The sequence below is a fragment of the Ostrinia nubilalis genome, chromosome 21 (genome assembly GCF_963855985.1).
Source record: "Ostrinia nubilalis chromosome 21, ilOstNubi1.1, whole genome shotgun sequence".
Lineage (NCBI taxonomy): Eukaryota > Metazoa > Arthropoda > Insecta > Lepidoptera > Crambidae > Ostrinia > Ostrinia nubilalis.
The window spans coordinates 8690108-8717356 of record NC_087108.1 but is presented as its reverse complement, the minus strand read 5'-3'; the positions used below and the strand labels follow the sequence as shown (position 1 = coordinate 8717356).

General features: G+C 36.1%; 2 protein-coding genes across 2 annotated transcripts in view; one reads left to right on the top strand and one right to left on the bottom strand.

The window, feature by feature from the left end:
* Nucleotides 1-27249, bottom strand: part of LOC135082466 (LIM/homeobox protein Lhx5) — a 369539-nt gene that overhangs the window by 138030 nt on the left and 204260 nt on the right. The window lies entirely within an intron of this gene.
* LOC135082311 (jmjC domain-containing histone demethylation protein 1) overlaps nt 14050-27249 on the top strand; it is a 40408-nt gene continuing 27208 nt past the window's right edge. Inside the window, exons 1-3 of the mRNA XM_063977103.1 lie at nt 14050-14201; nt 15694-15920; nt 25051-25162. Of these exons, the coding sequence (XP_063833173.1) occupies nt 14154-14201; nt 15694-15920; nt 25051-25162 (387 nt within the window). The 5' untranslated portion in view covers nt 14050-14153. The remainder of the gene's footprint in view (nt 14202-15693; nt 15921-25050; nt 25163-27249) is intronic.

The window sequence follows — 27249 nt, the reverse complement described above, 5'->3', positions numbered from 1 at the left end:
TCTCAAAAGACCTGCTAAGTAATGCTGGTGAATATTTTCTCACAGCAGTTGGCACTGTCAACTTGAAAGTGGCTGTAAAAAGCTCGGAAAATCGTAATTCGCAGAATTTTTAAACCAGGTAGAGACAAAACCATGCTGCAAGTCTGTAAAGCGTGCTTTTTTTTAATTTCTACTATATTCAAAACCGGAAATTATATCGGAAAATCGGCAACACTTAAATCACTAACATCGCCGCGACATCTACGAGAGATGTAAAGCATTTAAAACAGTGTGGCTGTAAAGAGCTCGGAAAATCGTAATTCGCAGAATTTTTAAACCAGGTAGAGACAAAACCATACTGCAAGTCTGTAAAGCGTGCTTTTTTTAATTTCTACTATATTTAAAACCGGAAATTATATCGGAAAATCGGCAACACTTACATCACTGAAATCGCCGCGACATCTACGAGAGATGTAAAGCATCTAGAGTTTAGCACGCGATCGAATCGATTAATCGAACGCTTATAAACGCGGAAGATCGGAACAATGGACAATAGTGGACTAAAATTAACGTCTGATACAGATACAGACGACAGCAAATCAGACTATACATACATTTTGTTGCAAATTAGCTCCTATTTCGTCTACATAAGATGCTACAGTGTTTAGCAAGATGTGCTGTCGTTTGTAAGTACTTAGGTAGGTGTTTTCTATTGCAGCTGCAGCAGATGTTTCATAGTACTCTTGGTAACTGAAAATGCCCGAGGCTTACAATTTTAGCATGGCCGCAAGATCTAAGGCCATATCTATGAAACATCACTCAAAACTCCTTCCAAGTTCAATCATGGATGAGTGGAATATCAATATTTTGTAATATTTATAAGTTACTTGAAGCAACATACACTTGACTTTGACTCTACATCAATGGAAAGGCACGAATTTTTCTGCTTGAGTGTCGTCTTAATAATTTTAGGTGTCCTTTAAAATAAATTTGTTTTTCTATTTACAAATTTCATTTTGGCTTGCTACTTAGTTAAGAGATACGAGTATGTAGTGTTTTTGGAATCTCATGCCAATTTTTTTAAAGTTATAGACAAGTTAGACAACATTATTTTTGGAAGGAAAAAAAAGGTTTTGTATTTTTAATTCTTTATTTGAATCAGCGGCAATGTAAACCGATACGGTCCCATACGGCAAAATTGTTTAATGTATCAGCAAAGATAAGAATTTATGTAAGTTGTAACTCTTCACCAACAAAGTACTAAATAAACAATGCAAAACCATCTACCTACTGTCTGGTTCAAAGTGTATGCTACAAAACACGGAAACTAGTTTTATTACAAAAAAGATAGGACTAAAGATAACTTGATCTTGCCAAATCATAGTTCAAAGTGCGCAGCCTTCATACGTTACAAACTTACAAGTACCTAAGTATAGCTCCTTAGTTGAACACTTCAGCGTCTTATGTAGGGCTGTCATGTTTTCATCAATAAACATAGAGAGTCATCCAAGATTATGTTATAAGGTTTTGTTGAAATATTACGAGGATTGTTGAATATTTTGGAAAAAGAAATAGACAAACCTTTTGCTTGCCCGACCCAATCAGATGACATCCATGTATCAGACCAATTTAGCAACCCTAAGTCCGAGGATTCTTGTACGTTAGCTCCAAGTAGGTAGTACCTACTTACTTACATAGAAGAAACTGTTTGTTATTCTTTGGTGTAGCACTTTAATAAAGGCCTTATTAGAAAATTTTCCTCGTTTTGTTCTACAAGTTCAATTGTAAAAACAAGATATAAAATATAATTGATCAATTATTTTTAATGAATGTAGAGTTATTCTGCTCATTAAATAAGTTTAGAAAGCCTATTTTTCTCCTTCATAAATCTAATAATGGTCCTTTGATTTGACTTGTCAGTCACTTCATGGTATCTACTCGTAGGTAGGTTTAATAGCACTAATAAAGTATTTTGCAATTTATTTAGTTACTCCTTGGGTCTCTATAAGGGTCATTCCACAAAAATCTGTATATTTTCGACGTCATTTTGTCCCAAACTTTTTTAAGATGCTTTTGAATACTTTATTAGTCTAAATTATAGTTTATTTATTAATTATTTAATATCAGGGCCAGTCACTTTATGCTTTATTTTAGGAGAAATCATAATTTTCTATTTCTTCATAGTACATTACTCCTTTATGACTTTTAATAAAGTATAAAACTTATAACCTTAACATTTATATATAAGTTAATATAACATGTTATAGTTGTTTTGTTATTATTACTTTATAATAAACGTCATTCCCTACTATACAGGGTGTCCCAAAAACAATGGATAACCCTGTAACCATCGATAGGCCTCGCCATGGTCTCCCTAACGTCCAATTTTGACCCCAGTAATAATATCACCGTTTTCAAGATTTTTAAGTTTTTGTGCATTTTTAGAAAATTGCCACTTGCGATTACTTTTTCTCATGCCATTTCTACAAATGAGGATACTTTTCAATCTAGTTTTTTTCCTTATCACAAGGGATAGTTGGGCTATCAAAAGAAAAGATTACAGTTCAACAAACTAGTTTAAAGGTATGGATATTTTAAGAAATTGCAGAGAAGAAGGAAACATTAATTCGTTATCTTGCACTTTTGATCAGCCATCGTGTAAAGAAAATGTAGGAAGACCATCGTGCCCATTACCTTAAAAACTTTCTTGGTTAATTGAGATTCTAAAAAGGTATCACAAGCCTATGTATTCTGTATTATTTTTAGGGTGTGTAATGTATGATATAACTACATATCATATAATACTTAGAGGATATAACATCAAATTATATAAAATCGTTTAATATAATAATTATTTACTATAATAAACGAATAATATAATTTTAAAACGAATAATTTTAAGACAAATAACTATTAACTGATATAAAATGGTTTGATATAATGAATATTTTCTATAAAACTTACAATGTATACTATTTAAAACAAATAACATTCAAATCATATAAAAATAAAATGTCGAACAATCAAATGAGATAAAATTCTTATCCTATAAAACTTAACTCATATAACAATAATAATTTTATATAAAGTTCATTTGTTATAATAAGCATTGCATGCAGCAAGCAAGCAAGCTAGCAAGCAAGCTAGCATGCAGGCAAGCAAGCTAGCAAACAGACAAGCAAGCAAGCAAGCAAGCAAGCAGGCAAGCAAGCAAGCAAGCAAGCAAGCAGTCAAGCAAGCAAGCAAGCAGGCATGCAGGCATCTGCTCCTCAGCCCGCGGGCCGCCTCGCCCCTCCGTGCCTACGCGCTTCTAAATTACACTCTAGGGGTAGGGCAGACAAGACTACGTGGAGTCGGTTTTACGGCGATTCGTTTTTGTCACTAAAGTCATTTATAAGTCAAGCTAAAGAAGAACATACTTAAAGTTATATCTATCAGAAATTATATCAATTAAAGAGTATAACAAATAATATTTATTACAAGTAATGGTTATGTGAAATAATATTTATATTAAACAAAATTACATCAAATGAGTCTTAGATTAAGTAAGGTTTATATTATCAAATGTCTTTATGCGTTGTGATTGGTATCTGAAATGATATTATTAGAAATGATTTATTATATGAAGTAAACATTATATGTTAAAAAATTATATCAAGTGTTATTATAACATACGTTTATTATACAATATGAACGTTATTGAAATGAATTTATATCATATAAACTTATATAAACTGTCACGCACCCTTATTTTTATCTTATGGCTACTTAAATAGCAACTAGTATGAAAACTGCAAAAATGAGTTTTGCTCGTAATAAGGTAAGTGCCCCCTACTTCGGTATATTAAGGCTCTTAAGACTTTAACATTTTATTTAAAAATAACCAAGCATGATATCAGTATGAAAGCTTTTGTATGCTAAACTTTGGTCTTTTGACAGTAAGTTAATACATAATTTATAGTTATATAGTTTGAACTTTTTTTTATATTAATTGTTCTGCGGACCTCTTGTTTGGATCCTGTTTCGTGACAAAATTTTGCTCTGTTTCTAAGTTCGTGAACTCATGTCCCCTATTTCGGGATAAGGTTTTATGCATCCAGTTAGGATATTTTAATAATGATTAAGGGTTTAATAAATTTAAAAACGTTAATATAAATTTAGAATAAAATAATTGTGTGAAATTGACAATATTACTTACCTGAAATATTCATAAGAAATAATGTGAGTCTAGCTGATTTGTTAATTCTAACAATATGTAAAAATATTTATATAACCATTAGAAATGTAGGGTACGTATGTAAATTTTATGGGTACGAAGGGAGGGGGTGGGGTAAACTTTACACCCCCCCCCACCCTCCCTTCGTACCCATAAAATTTTGATTTGTTATTTCTAGCGATATGTGAAAATATCGCGCAATTATATGACCATTAGTAATGTGGGGGGGGGAACTTACCCTCCCCCCCTTCGTACCCATAAAATTTTGATTTGTTATTTGTAACGATAAGTATGTGAAAATATTAACACAAGCCATTAGATGCTAGGGGTGGGATTATGAGGAGGGGGGGGGGGGATACCCCCCTTCTCCCCATAATCCCACCCCTGGAGCTGTTTCAAGTGAGGGTAGCCCCCCCCCCTGAAAATAGCCCCAGATACGCCAATGACTCATAATAAAAAGTAAGTAATTAATTTCTTAGGTAGGTAAGCATTAAAAACTAAAAAATATGTCGATTTCTTTGATGGTATGTGTCATAAAAGTACCTAACACCATACATTTATATATCACGAACTTGGAAAAAAGTAACAATAATACGGTTCCTTGTTTCGTGATACTGATTATTCCATATTCCCCAAGTAAAATTCATGGATTATTGTCAAAATGTGTCAATTAACTATTATCTATCCCATATACAATACAAATAAACAAAGATAAATAAAACAAATCGAAATAAAACCAAAATTATGCTGGTACTACTTATGCTAATTTATCCTAAAATTGGTCATTTATGTGAACTTCAAACTCGTGTCATATAAATTCTAGTGAACGAAACATACACCGAATTTAGATCATGAGAAACTTAAATAAATGCATTATTTGTTTCATAACTTACATTTAAATTATCATAAATAATTATTTAAAAACCAGGCATCAAAATGTTATCCATAATATCCTTGAATCGGTAGTGTCACGAAATAGGGGACACCCGAAAAATAATATGTACGCTATTTCGTGAGTCAATTAATCGCAATTTTAAAGGAATGTTACGTTTTCATATAACTTTTTTCTAAGCCAAATCAATTGTCAAGGAACACATGAAACCACTATTACAAGTTTTATTTAAATGGACGTTCCTTCGCCTTTTTATAAGCTTAAGAAGTTGGAGCGCTAACCTTACGGTGAGAGCGACCTTTGCAAGCCGCACGGATGTTTTTGGCTCTCTGAGAGTTTGAAGCTTCGTATTGCTCTCATTTTTGGCGTCACAATGTTGGTACTTGGTTTTTTAGATAGCTTAAATAATAGAGTTTTTGTAGTAATGAAGAATTTTTATAAATTATATTCCATTTGCTTATTATTTGAGCTAGAAAAAAAACTTACGTACTATCACGAACTAGTAGCCGTTTACCTTAGTTAAACTAGGACTGCATAGTGGCATTAAATACAAATGGATAATTTTTAGCGTAGGAATTTAAATAAAGCAACATTTTATCATCATCATCATCATCATTTCAGCCATAGGACGTCCACTGCTGAACATAGGCCTGTACCCCAATGATTTTCATAATAACCGCTTTTTAGCGGCCTGCATCCAGCACCTTCCTGCTTCCCTTTATGAGGTCGTCGGTCCACTTTGTAGGTGGATGTCCTACGATGCGCTTTCTTGTACGTAGCCTCCACTTGAACCCTGCTGCCTCAGTTCTGCGAACTACTGTGCTCTGCCCATTGCCACTTCAGCTTGCTGATCCGTCGGGCTATGTCAGCGACTTTAGTTCGTTTACGGATCTCCTAATTTCTGATACGGTTTCATAAAGAAACCCGAGCATAGTCCCTTCCATAGCACTCTGTGCGAAAAATCCACGTTTCCGAGCTGTGTATTATCACGGGTATCTGTCTATTATAAGGTTTAAAACAAAAATTAAGTAATTACAAAAACGCAGAACTGACGGCCAATGGGGCAACAGGTTCAAGTGGAGGCTACGTACCGAAAAGCCCATCGTAGGACGTCCACCTACAAAGTGGACCGACGACCTCATAAAGAGAAGCAGGAAGGTGCTGGATGCAGGCCGCTACCAAGCGGTCATTATAAAAATCATTGGGGTACAGGCCTATGTTCAGCAGAGGACGTCCTATGGCTGAAATGATGATGATGATGATGATAAAATGTTGCTTTATTTAAATTCCTACGCTAAAAATTATCCATTTGTATTTAATGCCACTATGCAGTCCTAGTTTAACTATTACGAGAAAAACTCATTTTTGCAGTTTTCATACTAGTTGCTATTCAAGTAGCCATAAGATAAAAATAATACAGAATACATAAGCTTGTGATACCTTTTTAGAATTTCAATTAACCAAGGAAGTTTTTAAGGTAATGGGCACGATGGTCTTCCTACATTTTTTTTACACGATGGCTGATCAAAAGTGCAAGACAACGAATTAATGTTTCCTTCTTCTCTGCAATTTCTTAAAATTTCCTTACCTTTAAACTAGTTTGTTGAACTTTAATCTTTTCTTTTGATAGCACAACTATCCCTTGTGATAAGAAAAAAACTAGATTGAAAAGTATCCTCATTTGTAGAAATGGCATGAGAAAAAGTAATCGCAAGTGGCAATTTTCTAAAAATGCACAAAAACTTAAAAATCTTGAAAACGGTGATATTTTTACTGGGGTCAAAATTGGACGTTAAGGAGACCATGGCGAGGCCTATCGATGGTTACAGGGTTATCCATTGTTTTTGGGACACCCTGTATACGTTTGTCCCTTGCACCATTAAAAGCTAGGGCCTGATGACTAGGGACTGACGATTTGGAGTAAAACTCAACACAAATGCAGATTAACTTTATATTATAAGATGTTTAATACGATGTGCCGAAAATGACCGAAAAACCACACATAAATACTATTAAATTATATACAATTTCCTATTATAATCAATAAAGCTACTCAACTAGGGACTGACGTAGTGACTGGATCAACATTATGTTTCGGCAACAACTGGCGCGTTTGCACTAATTCAAAAATCGGCTACCGCAAAGCCAGTATGGTCTGAGGATAACTTCGTATCGTACTTTAAACTCAACTAAATGTCATTCACTCTACATACATATTAAAGCGCAAAATTATAAAATCAGTGCGTGACGAGGGAATGACGATAAAAATTGTGGACATTTTTTAAACTTAAGAAAATCAATTTATTGTTTATTGAAACCGCAAAATATTAATAGAATTGGTGTAACGTACGATTAAATAGATAGTTCCTCAATTAAAACAAAGGATTAAGTAGATGTTTCTAAAAATATGGGTGCCGAAACACAAACTTTCGGAGTACGGACATGCCTAGGGAATGACGTTTTGGGTAATTTTTAAGGGATTTAAGATGTTATAAAAATAGTTCTTAAAATATATATGGTTAATGAATAAAACACATTTCGAGCTGTTACTTAACAATTTTGGAATACAATATTATTTAATATACCAAGTGAAATGTGGCGGGGACTAAGAGTTGACACATTTTTGTGGAATGACCCATAAAAAGACAATAGCTGTATAAGTATTACGTGTGTATAAATACCAGCTTAATCATTACATCTAAAACTCGGCTTTTGTTGAAACCTTAACATTGTTGTCATTTATTTTGTATAATGAAGTTTCGTCTAATTATTACGCTGCTTGATCTGACGTAATGAAGTTATTGTTATGATATTTTTTGCTATGTTTATCAAGTCTCTATCGACTACTAAGAATTTAAAGTTTACTCCTTAATCGTATGCGTTTCGTGGAACTGGTTTTTTTGCTAAGATTCGCCGGTCATAACAGTAATAATAACATTTTTACTACGTAGTAAGGATAAATAAACACTGTATATTATTAAGCTTTTGTCTCGGAAATAATATAAAACTAAATGAAAATATAAACAGGAAAAAGTCCCGTGAAAAGGAGTCCAATTTCCAACTCTCTTTCCCAATATACTACAACTCCTGCATTGCCAGATGCTGTAGGTCGCCAATGAAACTACTGGTGAGGTTAGAGTAATCCCATCGGAGACCTAGCTTAGGAACTCACAAAGAATTTAATTGATAGCTCTCCTAGACAAAGTTACAAAGGCCTAATAATAATAAAAAGGTACTCTCATTGTCTCGTTCGTTCGTTCGTTTCAGCCGAAAGACGTCCACTGCTGGACAAAGGCCTCCCCCAAGGATTTCCACAAAGACCAGTCCTGCGCCGCCTCGCATCCAGGCACCTCCCGCGACCCTCACCAAATCGTCGGTCCACCTAGTGGGAGGCCTGCCCACGCTACGTCTTCCGGCTCGTGGTCGCCACTCAAGAACTTTCCTGCCCCACAGAACTTCTCTTGTCTCACAGAAGCGAAAAAGACTTCTTTCTCTAGGAGGCAACCGCCGGATCCACCGGAACATCAATAGTTTTCATAGTTTAATAAAACATAGCTCAACAAATAGTATTGATGAAAACATCATTCAAATAAGGATGTTTCCTGGGTAAAAAAGCAAGAGTTTTAATTAGTCCGTCAGTTAGCTTGTCAAAAACTACTCGACACGTATTTTTCACTTTTTAAAACTAATGAAAATGTAAAAAAATAAAGCGTGCCAAAGTTCTAAAAAAAGGCCCGTGACGTCAGTGAGTGCGTAAAAGTACAGCACTTTGTGACGTCGCGCGGAACTTCAACGCACTATAACTCTGTAATTATTTGTTTGATTGACAATTAAAAATATACATGTCCAATATTTTTTTATATTAAAATTGACGGACTACAAAAAATTTTTTAGGAAACTAACCTATTGTCCAAAATAGAGTTCGATTTTAATCTGCTCACCGTTAACGTAATTATAAATAGGTACTGAAGTATTGAACTTTGCTTCCCGATTCAACACTTATACTTATTTTGTTTTTCCAAAAGCTATAATTGGCGATAATCAAAGCGTGGGCAGAATAGTGGGCGTCCATCACGAAACTATTCTCAGTAATATTATGTTTATCGGACTTGTTTTTGCTGCTATTAACATTAATTCCGAATAATACCTTATTTCCATCTTATATTTGGGTGTTAGGTACGTCCTAGCTGTTAATTTTTGTTCGGCAAAAACTTATCTATTGCCTATAAATGAGCGTCTGTTTGTAAAATCCAAGACTACTTAGTTTAGTAAAACCCGAAAATCATCTATTATCTTAGTTAAGTAGTTATTAGCTTTTTATTATGCTTACCTACGTATCAATTTTTTCCTTGACATGGCTTACGTGAATGATAGCTTGTAATAATGCATCTAGTATCCTCATTATACCTGTGTTATATTATCATATTTATCTATAATCATCAAGGACAGTCCACCACTGATCGTCCACTATACAAAAATATCTAACTTTACCTTACTTGTAACCTAAATAAGTTAAACAAGGTAGGTCCTGAAAATTAGCTTTGAGAGGTCTTGTTTTTAGAACGGAATACGACCTATTTCATTTCCACGAAGTTGTGGGCTCTGTCTGTAAACGTACTTAGACTTACCTACATAAATTTTCCCATTTTCGAAACAGCTCGTATAAAACATTTTAACACAACTTATAAAATAAAATATTCTTATCATACGCATGTTTAAACCATGATTTGTGATCTGTTGATGTGCCTTAATTAATTAAATAAATTAATGTCTTATCCCGCAGTTGACGCAGAGGCCTCAAGAGCGACCTAGCAGACCACCTAGTTTGCCTGCATTTGGAATGGAGGTGGTCACATGTCGTGTCGTGACAGTTGAACATCGCTTGTCAAGTAGAAATGCTCGAGAATTTAGCTAAATACACCAGGTAATCTTGATGTAGATCATTATTATTATTTCCAATTTTTTTTGAATAGAAAGGGCTCCGTGAATAAGACCTATGCGTAGCCCCTAGGCAGTTGCTTACTCTGCTTAATGGTTAATTCGGCCCTAGGGGCCCCGAATTATTTATACGGCTAATCGGCAGTAGAGACGCCCCTGACTAAATATGTGCTGAATATCACCGATAACTACTGATAAGGTTAAGTTACTGACAGACATCAATGTAACATTACCTTTGTTATTATCGTTATTGTAACATGATGGAAGTAACGTTACTCAAACGTTATTCAAAACTCTACCTGTTACAAAATCCCAAGATTAAAAAGAACGATGCAATGGTGCTAATTAGCAGCCTTGTATTATCCTCTTATCTATTATTTAGTAGATAATAACGGTTAGCTGGTAGAGAATGCCAGTATTATGTTCGCTTTTTGTACTGTAGCTAAATAAATATGGATATAATATCGCTTTTAAATAATTTAGTTTTTGCTTCCCAGGCTATCTATGAAGTGATACACACAGGCATTGCGAATGTTTGAGATCTCATACGATTCTTTCTATTACATCATCATTAATAGAAAATTGTATTTCTATTTGCATTACGACCACATTTATTAATCAGTCGCCTATATTAACATAAATAATATTTTAAAAGCATTTTTTTGCTATTTATTCAGCTGTAAAGTAAAGGTGCGTAGGCAGATATAGGACTAACTTTAATATAAAAAAAAAACTCCAAAATGAAAATCTATACATACTCAAAACAAAATACATAGAATCATTAACATGAAGTTTTACTTTTTCAGAACAAATGGCAGAGACAGAAAACTGCATCAGTCGTTTTTTCCAGCCAGCTACTTCAATCTTGTCATCAAGGAGCCCCTTGAAAATTCCCTCGACAACGGAAAATTTGGATTCATCACAAGATCTCAGCCAGTGTTCCATAGACTCCGATTCGGATTTAAGTCTATCCCAGCTGTCAATAGAAGACCACAAACCAATTCAAGTGCAACCATTTTTTAATATAACCCCAAGAGAAATTCCCCAATCGCCACATAACGTCATCGAAGAAGACTTCTCGGCCAATCCTTGGGCAATGTTAGTGGCAACCATATTCCTTAACAAAACTTCTGGAAAGTGCGCTAGGCCCTTGATGATAAGTTTCTTTGAACAGTATCCAACTCCTTATCACGTGTTAGAAGATACTCCGTCATCTTTGGAACGGTTTTTTGAAAATCTGGGCTTAAGGAAAAGAGGTCACATGATTTGGAAACTTAGTTATCAGTTTGTTTCGTCAAGATGGCGTCGGGCCAGTGACTTATGCGGTATAGGGAAATACGGAGAGGATGCCTATAGGATATTCTGCTTGGGACACACAGATTTGGACCCTGCGGACAGATATCTAAGGCTGTATTTGGACTGGTTGAGGGGTCATACTGAGTTTTTGGAGGAACAAGGTGTGGTGGACAGCGAATACCTGATCGAAGATCCGGTTTTGAAATACTATAGGATTACATTGAGACATTGTGATTAGTTTGGACCTAAGGATAATTTACATTTGTGATAATAAGAAATAAGAAAATTAAGTAAGTAGGTATGTTAAAATTTTATAAAATCAATTTTACTCATTTCAGATTTTATTTTACTGTTAAGAATTGGAAATTAAGTTTATTTAAAACGTAATTAAAGCATAAGACTATTGTACACAATTGCCTATCACTTCTATGTAAATTTTGTGTAGGTTTTTATAAGAATTAAACGAGAAATTGTGTGCTATAAATTAATATTATTTGTGTTCTTTGTTTTTTTCTTGTATAACCTGCTTTAGCACTTTTTGATGAATGAGGGATGAGGAGGGCACTGCCATACGAAATGATGAACAAAACAGATACTTTAATATAATTTTAACTTATAAATATCTTTAAAAAAATCCATATCAATAATTTTGAGGGGCTAGTAGTAACTGGATAAGGAATGGAATTACACAATTTAGATAAACAAACATGAATAGCAATGTACCTATTTCGTGCTTAACACATTATAGCTCTCGACGAGATTCGATCCCGCAACTGCAGCATCAGAGATCACCAGACCAGTCGATGGGCCATCTTTGATCCAATTTTAAGGGTTTGTATGAGATAAAATGTATTCGACCATCGTAACACATGTTGGATATTGAAAACCCAATGGCGTAGTGGCAGCTTCAATAAACTTGAAAAATCTCCAGGTTCGGTTACTAGTCCAGTCAGTCTAAGAAATCAAAGTATCTACTTGATGCCTTTAATAACCTAGTGTATTAAACTAATCAATCAGCTGTTACAGTTTGTTTGGGAGAGTGATTTCTGACAAGCTATATAATTCAAAGTTTATTATAATTAAAATTTTGTCATACTCATAGCTCATAGTCATTTATTCCATAAACAATAACATTTAAAACAAAAGAACGAACATTCTTATAACTCAAAACGCCTGCTCAAAATGCTGAGCAAAAGATCTTAGATGTAGTATTGAACTTAATTTAACTTAAGGATAATTACATCATAATTCAAATAAGTGATTGATGATTTAAAAGATAGGTACCTACCTACCAGGAATACATTTTTAGAAAAAATAATAATTATAAGTAGTATTAGGTACCTAACTAAGTTTTTTTAAATATGCAGGTATTTGCATTATGTCGAAAGATAGAGCCTTTGTGCTTTGATATTTTGTGCTTTGTTAAACACTGCCAAAGATACCAAAATAGACCAAGCATATCCCTTAATTAGTTATTATTAAGAGAATTTTGAGGGTGATCATAATTTTTTTTAGATAAACGTTTTTTTTTTTAATAATGGTCCTAGGTTAAATTAAAGTCATCACACCACTCTCCTCATCAATTTAGGGCATTCATCAGACAAAAAAAATAAGTCGTTTATCAATCAATTAATCATTTTTATTTATTTGTATTAGTATGTCCATAACAAGTGTTTAAACGATTTATCAAGGTTTAATTTTGCCCTACGATTTTGCCATCTAATGGTGGCCATACACGTTAGGGTTTGCATGATGGTTTTGACCGTACATGCTTAACCGACATGCAAACCCTAGCGTGTATGTTATAAAACTGTACAGTTATTGGTGCGTGTACATGCAACCTAACGAATATCAAAAAAGATATTTTTGCCGCTCGGTTATGTTTGCGCACATGCATAACCGAGCGTGTGTGCGCCCGCTCATGCTTGCATGCACAGTTTTCTCTCAGTCTCCTATAGTCTGTGGCAGTGAAAGGTGGTGAATATTGAAGACACTCATGTGTTCTCCCTGTTGCAAGAAATCTTAATGTTACTGCTAGGTTTGGGCTGTGCGTTGATAGATCACTATGTCAGTCAGTCAGTCACCTTTGAGTTAAATAAATTTAGATTGTGCATGCAAACCCTAACGTGTATGTGCTATAGATAACTCGGTTATACCTGTCGGTTAAGCATGTACGGTCGTAACCATCATGCAAACCCTAACGTGTATGGCCACCATAACTCGTTGGATTGAGTTTTAGTTAGGGAATGTAGGTCATGAGTAGAGTATTACTTTTAAAAGGATACCGAAAATGTCAATTTCACCCAGTATAATATTAACATTTATAATAAAATACAAAACAAAAAACTAAATAAATAACAGAATTAAAAATCAGTCCGTGATATCCATCCCGTTTTAAATGTCCTCACACTTCCTTTGTCGGAAAATGCCATGCAATGACGACGCTCTACCGTGTTTGCGTGTTGTTATCATTATTATAATCTATCCAAGTCTTATTACTACTTTGAATCACAATTATTTATTTTTAGACAGTACAAGCCCAATTTATCATTTAACTTAATCAAATTATCATGTATTAATTTTCATCAATGGCAAAATAGGTTTTGCGATGTTTTAAACACTCGCGCCATTGTGTTTCATAAATAAACCAATAGGGCGCTTTACGGAGTACCAACATCAAGTAAATTTCCGGAGTGATTGCTCGCCGCAGTGTTGGCAGCAGTGTCGACTGTTGCAAATGGTGGATTGCGTTTCTTTTTCTTGTGCTCTGTGTAAAATATTTACGTAAAATAGTGTTAAATTCGTGGTGCGGTGTTTCTGACTATCGTAAACATGTCGGAAACACTGCCGAATACAAAAAAACAAGTTCCAAGGCAACTGGTGAGTGTTTATTGTTAATTTTTTACGTATTTAGTCCCGGGTGACGCCATGGTGGCTTTATCTGGGATCACGTAAACATGAAATGGTGCATCGCTGCATCGTGTATCGATTTACGAAACTTTTGAGATTAAATTAGGTGTTCCTATGATGGCTATGATATCAGGTGTGATGATCATCATTGAGGGTCATCGGACTCGGTTTTTTGCGATCACGCTGCTCGCGACCGAGTTTAAACGCGGCGGCCGTATGCAGTCGCGCATGCGAGGAGGTGTTAAAATCTATAATAGTTACAGAGATCGCAATATTGTGTTATAGCGACTTTGGAAATTCGGACTTAGTCCGTAGAGTTGCGCGCTGCGATGTTTGCAGGGCATGATTTCTGCTTCTGGTAGGGAAGCGACGAAGGCGTATCCCTCCCGCGGCCGAGTGTCGGACAGGCGGCCGCGAGCTTGCGCGGTGCCACCACACGTCGGGCTCGTTCCTAATCTACTTTATTACTCGTCTAATCTTCCGTCCCGCCGAACAATTACTCAATGTCGGCCGAGAGTAGATCGCACAAAACATATTGGCATATTGATTGCTAATTTTTCACACTAATTCCACTTCCATACACTTAAATACTTACTTCCCTTTGTTCTACTCGTTAAAAACATTCATAAACCGAAGTTTATTTTTATTGTTAAGTTTATGTTTCTATTTCAATGGCCTTGTCATAATAACCTACACAAAATTGCAATAGTCATGAATGATACAGGAAAAATAAAAAGAGGCTGATTTTTAGTAAAAAACGATAGAGCAAAACCTCGGAAAAGAGAAAGTCTATCTGTAAGTTTTTCGTAATTCAGACTAAAATTCTTTCACTCTTAACAAATAATCAGCTCTGACTAGACAAAATAGGCAAATAGCAAAAATACTATGATTATTTTGTCTGTTGCACTATCATGATTAGATAAATATAAATGAAACACTTATCTGCTGCTTTTTACTCATTTTTAAAGAACTCATAGCAATTTACAGTAACATTTAATAGGCTGAATCCATAAAAAATTTAATTACTATGTAAAATGAAATAATAATATTTTTTTTGTAAAAAATGTTTTGTTTTCATCAAAAACGATCATAAATAATATCTTCTACATACACAGTTACTAGCTTATCATCTCTCTCATCTCTGTAACATTTGAGTAGGCCTACCTAATAATATAATATAAGCCTTTATTTACTGGATTACAAGGTATTTTACAACATTAACATTTCATTTTACAGAGTTGCACTCATCTCCAGTTTGTCCTTGGATATAGGCCTCCTCCAATGATCTCCATGCTTCTCTGTTTCTAGCCATTTGTGGCCATAATGGCCCAGTACCTACTTTAACTATTTCATCACAATAAAGTAATCATGAGCAGGAACAGATTAAAAATGTAAATTCAATTTAAAATAAAAAAAAACTTATTTTCTAACAAAGGCACTAAGTTAATTGTTTTTTTGCCAGCGTGAACGCAAGCAACGTAAACTTTATTCCGATGAGTGGGCTCTCGGAGACGATGAAGTGGAAGGTGGCCGGGGCTTCTCTCTTGCTGACAAGCTGGAGAGTCCCCGCTTTGAACACACCGGTGCTGTACTGGAGATGCATGGAACGGACATCACCATTTCCTACCTGCAGAAGAACGGATTCACCACTCCGTTGCTGTTCAAAGAGAAGACCGGACTGGGGCTGAGGTTGGTATTTTTGAAGTCCATCATCATCATCATTTCAGCCATAGGACGTCCACTGCTGAACATAGGCCTCCCACATTGATTTCTATGTTGACCGTTTGGTATATTTTTAAAGTACTTATTATTTTGTAATTCTGCAGTTGAATGGCCCTGTATGTTCAGTCGCCAGTACCTTTGTATCTACATTATTGTAATTTTAAACAATAGCCAAGTCATACTATGTAATCTCAACAATATCCATACCTAAACAAATTCCCTTTCAATTTTACATGTTACATCTAAGTCAGCCAGTCAGTCATTTACTGTAGTACTTGATATTCACAAATTATTGTAAGTTTATTTTTAGTACATGATATTATTTTTATTTTATTTACGTAATTTTTGGAAGTACAACAGTAAACTCCGAAACAGTAAACTATTTCTTCACATAATAGAGTTGCATAGTAAAATAAATTTTCCGTTTTTTTTACTGGTCAATAAGTTATCACCCAAGACTTAAAAAATGCCGTGTAGGACATTTGGCGTAAAAATTTGCGCCGAGGACCGGTTTCATTAACATCTCGATCAGGTAAAAATGTTTTTAAAATATTCGCAAGGGTTTTCCAAAAAATATCGTAAATCGTATTTTAGTTTATAGTGGAAATGTATATTAGAGCAGAGTAAGCTCATTATAAAAAAACTTGTATATTTGTCAAATTAAAGCTCTTAATTATTACCTAATGACAAATGACCAGATATTCTGATTCTTCCCTGTCATTCATTCCTTCCTGAATCCTGGTCAACCACATGCATTGATGGAAGAGATGGATCTCCCATTGTCTTTGTTTTCGATTTAAAAAAATCAACACAAGCAGTACCAGTAATGTGACTTTCCCTGTGTGCGCCATTACGAGCACTGCCATTTAATTAGTTAATGAAGGTGCCAAATCGTTTCGAAACGAAAACCTGATCAAATTAAAAATGTACTTCACAACGTTTACAATACGGAAGACGTTGTTTTATTAATCATGTAACATGATTGTAGAAGTTTTAAATTACTTGCATGTTTTAGGGTTCTGTAATAACTTTTCGAAATCGGAAGTTCGGAACCAATATGATCACTCACGTGATTGTCTATCAGTATTGTCTATTCCTGGCGATAAACAAAGTAAAGGGAATATTCCTTAATTTTTACGCCAAAATCATGTATTAAAATGTTCAAAAGATATAGGTACGGGACCCCTTGGACACAGATATGACTCGCACTTTCGGTGTTTTAAGTTTTATTTTGTCACAGCAAGTTTTTATGACTTTATCTTTTCATTATTTAATTAAACGTAAAATCCATAGTTACAATTATGATGTGGTTACGTTAACCACATGCTATCAATGAATTGCTATTTTGTGATACCTATCTAATGTTTTTTAAAATTAAATGTTTTAGATATAATTTTACAAAACATTAAAATACAAGATTCAAATTAAAATATAAAGAAAACATTTTAGTAAAGAAATGGCTCTTTTTTGCTCTGCCTGAGGACTGATAGATGCACATGATAAGTGGAAAACGTGAAAACTCATAATTTCGCTAGGAGTTTCAAATTATCAAATTTTATAAATAATAACGTGAGTGAGGGTCAAAAGCACGCGCTTTAAATCTCATTATAATTAATGTTGAAATTAACAGTTTGACACACTTTTTTATGTTGAAGAGTGAGTCATTGCAATTAAGTTGTGAATGTAATTCACGACAGTTAAATAAAATTGTGACTACAGTAGAATCCCGATTATCCGGATCAATAGGTATTCCGTATAATCGAAAATCCGGATAATCGATTTCAAGTAAAATCATACAATAATTAACTTTTTACAATAGAAAGGGTTTTCAATACATCATATTTTAGACTATTGGATAAATCTATTTCTTTTAACAATGAACCAAGACGACGTCCATATCGTGTTACGGTGGCGCCGCCTTGCCCTTTTGATGGGTACACTAGACTAAATCGGTAATTAGAACCGTGAAGAATGAGTTCTGATAATCGTATATCCGGATAATCGAGATTCTACTGTACTTATAGCGTGCAAACAAATCTGTTTATCAATAATCTTTTCTATGAAGTCAAACAATGCAAAGTTTAGATCTTCCAACTTACTATCAGTTGTGTAATTTGTGAAACCAAACTTATCAACTAAGGTAAAACACAAGCGATACTGAAACCACAGTATCAAAGTGCTGAAACTGTGCTGCCTATCGTTGATAGGACAAAACAAAGATTGCAAAATTGACACAAAATAACATTCTATGAAGAAATGCTGAAAACACTCAAATCACGACTCTGCGTAGTTCGTGTGTGGGTACAATTTAATATGGTCAAGGTGAATCCTGAAAGATGATATTATTCAACTTGCTACTATTAATAATGTGACATTGCTCAAGGTGTTGGGGATGTATTGATTAATTTTATCCTGAAGAACAATATGTTTGCGACCGCACCCTAATTAACATAACATGTCGCAATGTTTTCATCTCCTTAGCAATATAATTATGCAGGTAGAAAAGGTGCTTTTAAAACCCAACAAAGGTTTTCTTCTGATTGCTTCTAAGCGTGATCCTAAAGATTCTTCAATACACTACACTGCCTGTTCGATTTATTTGAAAACTTGTTGAAATGAATGATTTAAATTCTTTGTCTAAGAAATCAAAAGCCAATATTAAACTCAATTTCCGCCATTTCCCTACAAAAGACCCTGTTATTACTGTCGCCTTGACCCTGCATTATTTTTTAAATGTATGAGCTACTCGTATTTATGCATTTCTTTGTGCGACGAAGTCTATAAATAACTGATAAATCAATTTTATGCGCGATGAAACGCCCTACTACATGACTTAGGTTGCCTATTCAGCGGGAACCCCGCACAGGCGAAACTGCATCTCCTGTCAAATGAAGGACATTGCTGAACGTGCCCATATAAATTATTCATTCTACAATCAAAGTCGTGTTTCAGAATCAGATTGATTTTTTATGCCTTCAATAAATCAAAGCCGCTTAGGTGTTCAGATATTCATAAGCAGTGCATTTTCTGGAAATGGATATTTTACTGAAAAATTTGTGTTGAAAATATTAGCCGTCACAAAAGGTAAAATATTGACTCTTTCCATGTATCACGCAGTAGCTTTACCGTAAACAACATGGCTTTTCCACGTCGATTCATGTATTATGAAATTAGGGATGTGGAGTATTTTCCACAATTTTCCCTAGCGTGTCTCACAGTCATCGAACAAAGACACGTCAGCAAAGGCATCTTTCGCAGGTGTATAGGCATCTGCCGGTTTACCTATACAAATAAAACAGCTATGTTTTACCTATTTTTAGATTGCGCGACAAGAAGTGGTTCGCTCGCTTAGATCGGCACAATTTCTTTTTTACAAAAAGTGTTTGCTTCAGTTTAACCTTATTTTCCAACAGAACCATCCATGTTAATACTTCAGGTCAGCCTTAACCAAAATTAATTTGCAATGAAAATGGACGCCTATCTATCATAGGAAATTGAGTATCTTCCGAACACAAAATTGGCAAATCCATCATCCCTGCACAACCCGCCCACAGAAATTGCATACGCCCGCCGACCGGCTTCATAAAGCCTCTACGCATCCATATTGCCTGTAGTCATTACGAAATAGGCAGTCATTTCGCAAACCCCACCCGACATAAATAAAGTGCATGTTATCAGCTCAGACATTCCCAAATCACGCATTCGACCTCTTTTACACGCGTCTCTACATTTTTTATGGAAGATTTTTGAGTGTCATCAACAAAGAAGCATTCCACGTATCAGAACTCGATTCCTATCAAAGTCGGCATACGATTGCGTGCGAGGTTTCCCCGTCGTGTCTTGGCGTCGACTGGCAGTAGTTTTAGCGCTAGGCGTCACCGTTCTGCGCATGCCCGTCCGCTACCTTCTAAATATGCGTCGGCCAATGGCAGAGGTGCATCAAGCAAAACACCGGCTGGCTTCGCTTGCCGGTTACTGGGTGGACTGAAACTGAAATCTGATTTCAAGGAAACTGTTTCGTAAGCTGCAGTAATGTTATAATAGAGGGATCCGATACGACAGAGAAATGTCTTTCAGCATCTTTCAATTTCAGCAGTTTGGAAGACACTTTTAGGACTGTTGTTTCGTCTAGTTATCTATTTAGGTCAATAGGATTTGTATGGAATCTCCTGAAATGTACTAATATGATACTAAGCCCTCGTAAAATCACATCATTATCTTTTAAACGTAATAGAGCTATTAGGCTATCCTAGACAGAATCTAGATTTATCTTCCTAATATTGTGCAATAGTGTCTTGTGTGAAAGTCTTGTAAACAAATTCAAAATGGTTGCATTTGTCGCGTCATTTCTGGAATCGACAAGTGTGTCAACCGTATATTCAGAATCTGAAATTATGCTAAGATAAATCAATGTTATGCTGTATTGATATGCTGCGACGAACATTTTCTGTGAGGCATCGAACAAAGGAGACGTTTGTAAAGTCGTCCAAAGCGCTCAGCGCTTTCGTTGTTTGTTTCGAGACTTCGATAACCGCAAACCGGCGTTTCCTGTCAGAGAGCATCGGGAACTGAGCCCCTAATCCCGAATAAACCCCGATCAGACCCGATCTAAGTTGCCTCCGGGCGTTCCCGCCACAGTAGGGGTATCTTCTTCTACGACTATCTTCAGAGCGGATAAAGCGCGCATGCGCGGATTTTATGCGCCAATTTGCTATTTTGCGTACTTATTCATCGCTTTAAAAACTTTGCGGACTTCCGAGTAGCTATTGCTCCAGGCAATCTTCTATGAAGTTACGTTTGTTTGGGATTTTGTTCGGCACTTTTCGTGAAATTATAGGCTGATGCTGAATGTATGTCGATGATTTTTGGGCTATATCAGATTATTATTTACGTTTGTATGAACAATCATTCAAGAGCTTCGTGTTAAAGACAGACTATCGTCAACTGTGCAACTACGAATACTGAAGTTCTTTGGTCACGTCTCTAGAAATGAGCACTTGATGGAGAGACTGGTAGTTCAGGGCCAGGTGGAAGGCAAGAGAGCACGCGGTCGATCGCCAATCCACTGGATAGATGCCATCACAAAGGCCACTGAGTCCACCATGGTCCAGTGTACTCGCGACGCCTCTAACCGTCAGAAATGGAAGTACATCGCCAGGAAAGCTACCATCATCCCACCATGTACCTCGTCAGCGCAACCACGACCACTCTGACAAGAGTGCCCGACTAAGAAGAAGAACAATCATTAGATAAATAAATCGTGCAGACTGATTTAGTTAAAGGTTATGCTTACCCTGTACTGAAACATAATTTTCTGGATCAGTATACATATTGGTGTAAAAGCCCGTGGAAGCATCTGTAAAAACTGGGTTTTGGAAATGTAAAATTTTAATTGATGCCGAATAAAATCGAAGTCACAAGCTTTTCCCGAGTCTTCGTATCCTTTGCTATGTATTAGACTCAACGATAATATAGGTAATTTCATATTAATTACAAGTATGTAATCATAATCTCCCTTTGACATTTGCAGCACAATAAGAACTCACCCACAATGTTAAAAAGTTAAAAATAAATTATTGAAAAACTGGACTACATAAAGTTCCTTGAAGTAAAAGAATCCAGTCTGTATTTGAAACAAACTTAAGATTTCCCTTTTCCTGAATAAACTTTGCGTTTGCTTACGCAATACAGAACCCTTATTCTGAAACGACGTTTCAATATGAATTTATAATTAGTTTAGGTACTCAAGAGTGGTCTAAAAATTGTAACTCATCCAATTACTGCCTTGATAGATGCTTGAGTAGAAAAGACTTTTATTTGTCCTTTTTGAAATACAAACGACGGTATGTCAACTTGTGAACCTAAACATGAACTGACGACATTGTGGTTGTAACAGTTCCTATTTTGGAACAAAAATGTGTAGTCTGATGTTATGTTGTTGTACGTTAAATAAAAGTACTTACAAATCGTCGAATTGAAAATTAGTTTTGCCTTTTTAGTCTTCACGTGTCAGTAAATAAAAATATCTTCCTAAAATATCCATGTTTCATAATCTTTTTGCTCTACCATAAGTGGACGTTGAACGAAATCGTTCTTAGGCCTCAGCCTCGAACTTAGCGGGCAGCGGGGCGGCGGCGGCGGCGGCGCGGGAGCGGGGCGGGCAACGCAGACCCGTTCTCGAAACCAGCGGGCAGCTCGCGCGGCGCTTTAGCGGCGAAGTGTTGTGTTCGGGGTTGTGTTGTCGAGATATTTGTTCTTATTCGCGAACGAAATGTCTGAACAACGGCGACAATTTTATTTCGATTCAAATTTATTCCTTACGCTCGATTTATTGTGGGCAAAAGAAGGAGTGCGCTGCCAGCTCGTTGCCCGCTCCCTCGCCGCTGCCCGCTCGTTGTCCGCTCCGGCGCCGCTGCCGCGCCGCACAGTGGTCCCGATTTAATAAAACATGGACATTGATGCTAGAGGCACAAAAATTTTTTTGATGGTTACTGCTATGATAACTAATAAGGCAAAAAAATATTACAATCCTACGACGTCTATTTCGTAGTAAAATAAAATATATACATATTTTTTTGTATGGAAGAAATTACGTTTCTGTCAATTTTTCGAAATTCTTTAACGATGTCAAGATGCCGATCACACATGTTATAAAACAAGTGATTCTGAGTATTTCATGCGAAGATACTTGTCACTTATCTCTGCGTACTTTTGAGTTATCGAGGGCTGAAAAATCGAATTTTTTATATTAAATATTTCCACGAAAAATTGCCAGAATTACAATATGTTGTATAAGGGACACTTTTGATGACACATAACAACGACTCGCACTCGCGCGCGCTCGTATGCATCAACTTTTACTAAAATAAAAAATAAAAATTAAGGGAAATACTTAATACAACGTTGTATGTATAGGTCCGCTGGCCGTCAAAAAGTAGCTTATACGAGAGGTTGCCCAATTTACAATATGTCCATCATTGATAACTCACACAAATATCGTCTCTCTCTGAAGGATAACAAGTTTTTTTTGTTTCCAGAAGCTCTTGATAGGATGGAAGCCCATAAATACTCTCTGAAGCGAGAATGAATCTCAAATTGCGATATTGCCATTTTGACAAATTACATGATGTAACTAGCGCTAACGTTTATTTTCAGGTAGACACAGTTTTAAGTTAAAAGATTGTCTACTATTTCACACTGTTCTTCGTTTTGGAACAGTTCTTTGATTATAGGTAGTCGCTAATTTCGTTTTGTTAGACTCTTTCAGTTTAGCACATAAAGCGTAAATTAATTCCTCCTCAGAATGATCTAAAAGTGTTAGAGAGCGCCTCTTCTTCTGCAGAAGAAGAATTTTGCATAAATCTTCAAAAGGTTTTTTATTTATACTAAAAGTCGATGGTTGCACATCTACTTCCGCAGTCTCATCAACTGGAGCGTCTTCCTCAGTATTAACGTTGTCTATGCGTTGTTTTAACTCGGTAAAAAAACATTGTTTAAATCTATATTTTTACAATTCGGCCAGACAATTTCAGAGTCTAGCCAATGCAAATTCTGGTGCAAAAATGTCTTTTGGGCTCTGCTGGAAGCAGACCATTTATCTTCTTTGATATATTTCTTGTAAAATTACGACTTAATGATTTGATAATTACTCAAATCTTCGGAAGACAATTCAATGCCAATACGTTCGTCATTTTAGTCTGAAATGGTCTGGCCGAAATGTAAAAATATAGATTTAAAAAATATTTTTTACCGAGTTAACACAACGCATAGACAACGTTAACACCGAGGAAGACGCTCCAGTTGATGAGACTGCGGAAGTAGATGTGCAACCATCGACTTTTAGTATAAATAAAAAACCTTTTGAAGATTTATGCAAAATTCTTCTTCTGCAGAAGAAGAGGCGCTCTCTAACACTTTTAGATCATTCTGAGGAGGAATTAGTTTACGCTTTATGTGCTAAACTGAAAGAGTCTAACAAAACGAAATTAGCGACTACTTATAATCAAAGAACTGTTCCAAAACGAAGAACAGTGTGAAATAGTAGACAATCTTTTAACTTAAAACTGTGTCTACCTGAAGATAAACGTTAGCGCTAGTTACATCGTGTAATTTGTCAAAATGGCAATATCGCAATTTGAGATTCATTCTCGCTTCAGAGAGTATTTATGGGCTTCTATCCTATCAAGAGCTTCTGGAAACAAAAAAAACTTGTTATCCTTCAGAGAGAGACGATATTTGTGTGAGTTATCAATGATGGACATATTGTAAATTGGGCAACCTCTCGTATAAGCTACTTTTTGACGGCCAGCGGACCTATACATACAACGTTGTATTAAGTATTTCCCTTAATTTTTATTTTTTATTTTAGTAAAAGTTGATGCATACGAGCGCGCGCGAGTGCGAGTCGTTGTTATGTGTCATCAAAAGTGTCCCTTATACACCATATTGTAATTCTGGCAATTTTTCGTGGAAATATTTAATATAAAAAAATCGATTTTTCAACCCTCGATAACTCAAAAGTACGCAGAGATAAGTGACAAGTATCTTCGCATGAAATACTCAGAATCACTTGTTTTATAACATGTGTGATCGGCATCTTGACATCGTTAAAGAATTTCGAAAAATTTACAGAAACGTAATTTCTTCCATACAAAAAATATCTATATATTTTTTTTTACTACGAAATAGACGTCGTAGGATTGTAATATTTTTTTGCCTTATTAGTTATCATAGCAGTAACCATCAAAAAAAATTTCGTGCTTCTAGCATCAATGTCCATGTTTTATTAAATCGGGACCACCGTGCGCCGCTGTTTTCGAGAACCGGTCTATTTGATTTTACGCATAAGATCCTGCCGCTCCCGCCCCGCCGCCGCTCCCGCGCCGCTGCCCGCTAAGTTCGAGGCTGAGGCCTTACGATCTTTTCCCAGTACTTACAAATCGTCAAATTGAATATTAGTTTTGCCTTTAAATTATAGTTTTCACGTGTCAGTAAATAAAAATATCTTTCTAAAATATCTTTTTCTTTTAATCTTTTTGCTCTACCATAAGTAGACGTTGAACGAAATCGTTCTTACGATCTTTTCCCGCCTTTGCAGAGTGCCGACCAGCAACTTTACCGTGAACGATGTGCGCATGTGCGTGGGCTCCCGCCGCTTGCTCGACGTCATGGATGTCAACACGCAGAAAAACATCGAGATGACAATGAAGGTGGGTAGAAAGTTTGCTTGCCAGCCGCAAAAGAAGTTGGAACTTTTTGGAATGAACTCTCGAACTACTCGGAAAAAGAAGTGGAAACTTTTTAGAGTAAACTCTTTGTTGAATTGCGGTGTATGTACAGTTTTAGCGCCGTCATACTTTGAGTGTTTCATTGAGTCACAAGTAGGGCATGCATTATTCGTTCGATATTGGTATTCGAATATTTCGAATACTAAAATTTATGGTATTCGAATACTTCGAATAAAACGATTTTTTCGAATACTGCTATTTTCAATATAATGTAAATAAAAAAAAAACACTTTTTTGTCTATAATCATTTTAATAAGGATCAATTTGCTAAATACAATCATCTAACTTCAATAACTACTTGAAAAAAAAAAACGCTGCTATAGAAGTTTTCGAAAAAATACGGTTCAAACGAATGAAGCCCCACATCGGTGAACTGATACCTGAACACCAATTTGGTTTCCGGGAAAGACACTCCACAACTGAACAGGTCCACAGAACCATAAACATCATCTTAGAAGCACTAGAAAAGAAACGATACTGCTCAGCTGCGTTCTTGGTCATAAGTCAAGCCTTCGACAAGGTCTGGCATAAAGGGCTCTTGTACAAACTGAAACAGAACCTCCCATGTCCGTTCTACGACATACTTAGGTCGTATTTGAAAGACAGATGCTTTGAAGTGAAATCTGGAGACTCTTGTTCTGCCCTATGCAACATAACGTCCGGTATACCCCAGAGTAGTGTCTTGGGGCCCGTGCTATACCTATTGTTTACCGCAGACCTGCCAACAACTGCAAATATATTCACAGGAATTTTTGCTGACGACAATGTAACAATGGCGACACGTTACACACGACGACGTGGGCACACGACGATCCAGTCACGGCCTCACTCTATCTCCAGGAAAGCCTGACGGAAATGGAGAAATGGTACCATTCATGGCGGATTAAAGCGAACGGAGAAAAATCTGTTCATGTTCATGTAACCTTCACTCTCAGAAGAAACTCCTGCTCACCGGTTAAACTTAATGGTATCCAAATACCTCAGGCTGAGCCGCTGAGGACGTTAGGTATCTGGGCTTGCACTTGGACCGCAGTCTAACCTGGAGAAAGCATATATGGACAAAGAAGAAACACCTTGATGCCAAACTAAGAAACATGATGTGGCTGCGGAGTCCAGCCACAGCTGAACACCAGTAGCAAAATGATGGTCTACAAAACTATCCTCAAACCTATCTGGACCTACGGGATACAGCTGTGGGGAACAGCTGCCAATTCCAATCTCGACATAATCGAGCGCTTCCAGATAAAAGCCATACGTTTGATTTACCAAATCCCGTGGTATATCAGCAACAGGCTCATCTATCAGGACTTGTCATTGCCCCCATAGTCAGAGAGGAAATAAAGAGCCACACACTCCGCTACAAGGATATACTTTCAAATCATAAAAACTCATCAGTCCAACAACTCATGACCATTGAAGGCTTCCTTTTTAGCAGACTGCAAAGAGTGTCAGGAGTCTCCTCAGTGGATTCCAGGATAGTTGAGAGACCATGACCACTGAGGGCAACTGAGTCACTGGACTCCTGCTGATTTACTACAAACAAAAAATCTCATTACAACAGGAGATAACTACACCATAACACTACCACCATATGCCTGGCACTTTAACCTTTTTCGCGAATATTGGTTGGCACTTGAATGGATATCTGCGATTGCGCGCACTTGTCCATTCATCTAACCTTACCGCTAACTTCTTGCCTGCAGTTTTAATAGTTTTAAGTTTTATTAAGTAGTTTGCGGTCAGATATTTTTACAAGTTTTGAATAGGAAAGGCGTATTCGTATTGTTCGAAAAGACCGAATAATTCTAAAGATGCTATTCGAATAATAAATGTGGCGAATATCCGAATAATATGGATATCCGGATATCCGAATTGCATGCCCTAGTCACAAGCCACCTTGTTTGTGATTCGGACGTGACCACTTGAACATTCTGGTTGTCCTTGAGTACTTAAAGCCCCTTCATGTAATTATTAGGGTTAATTTAATTTGGACATATTTTTGTAAATAA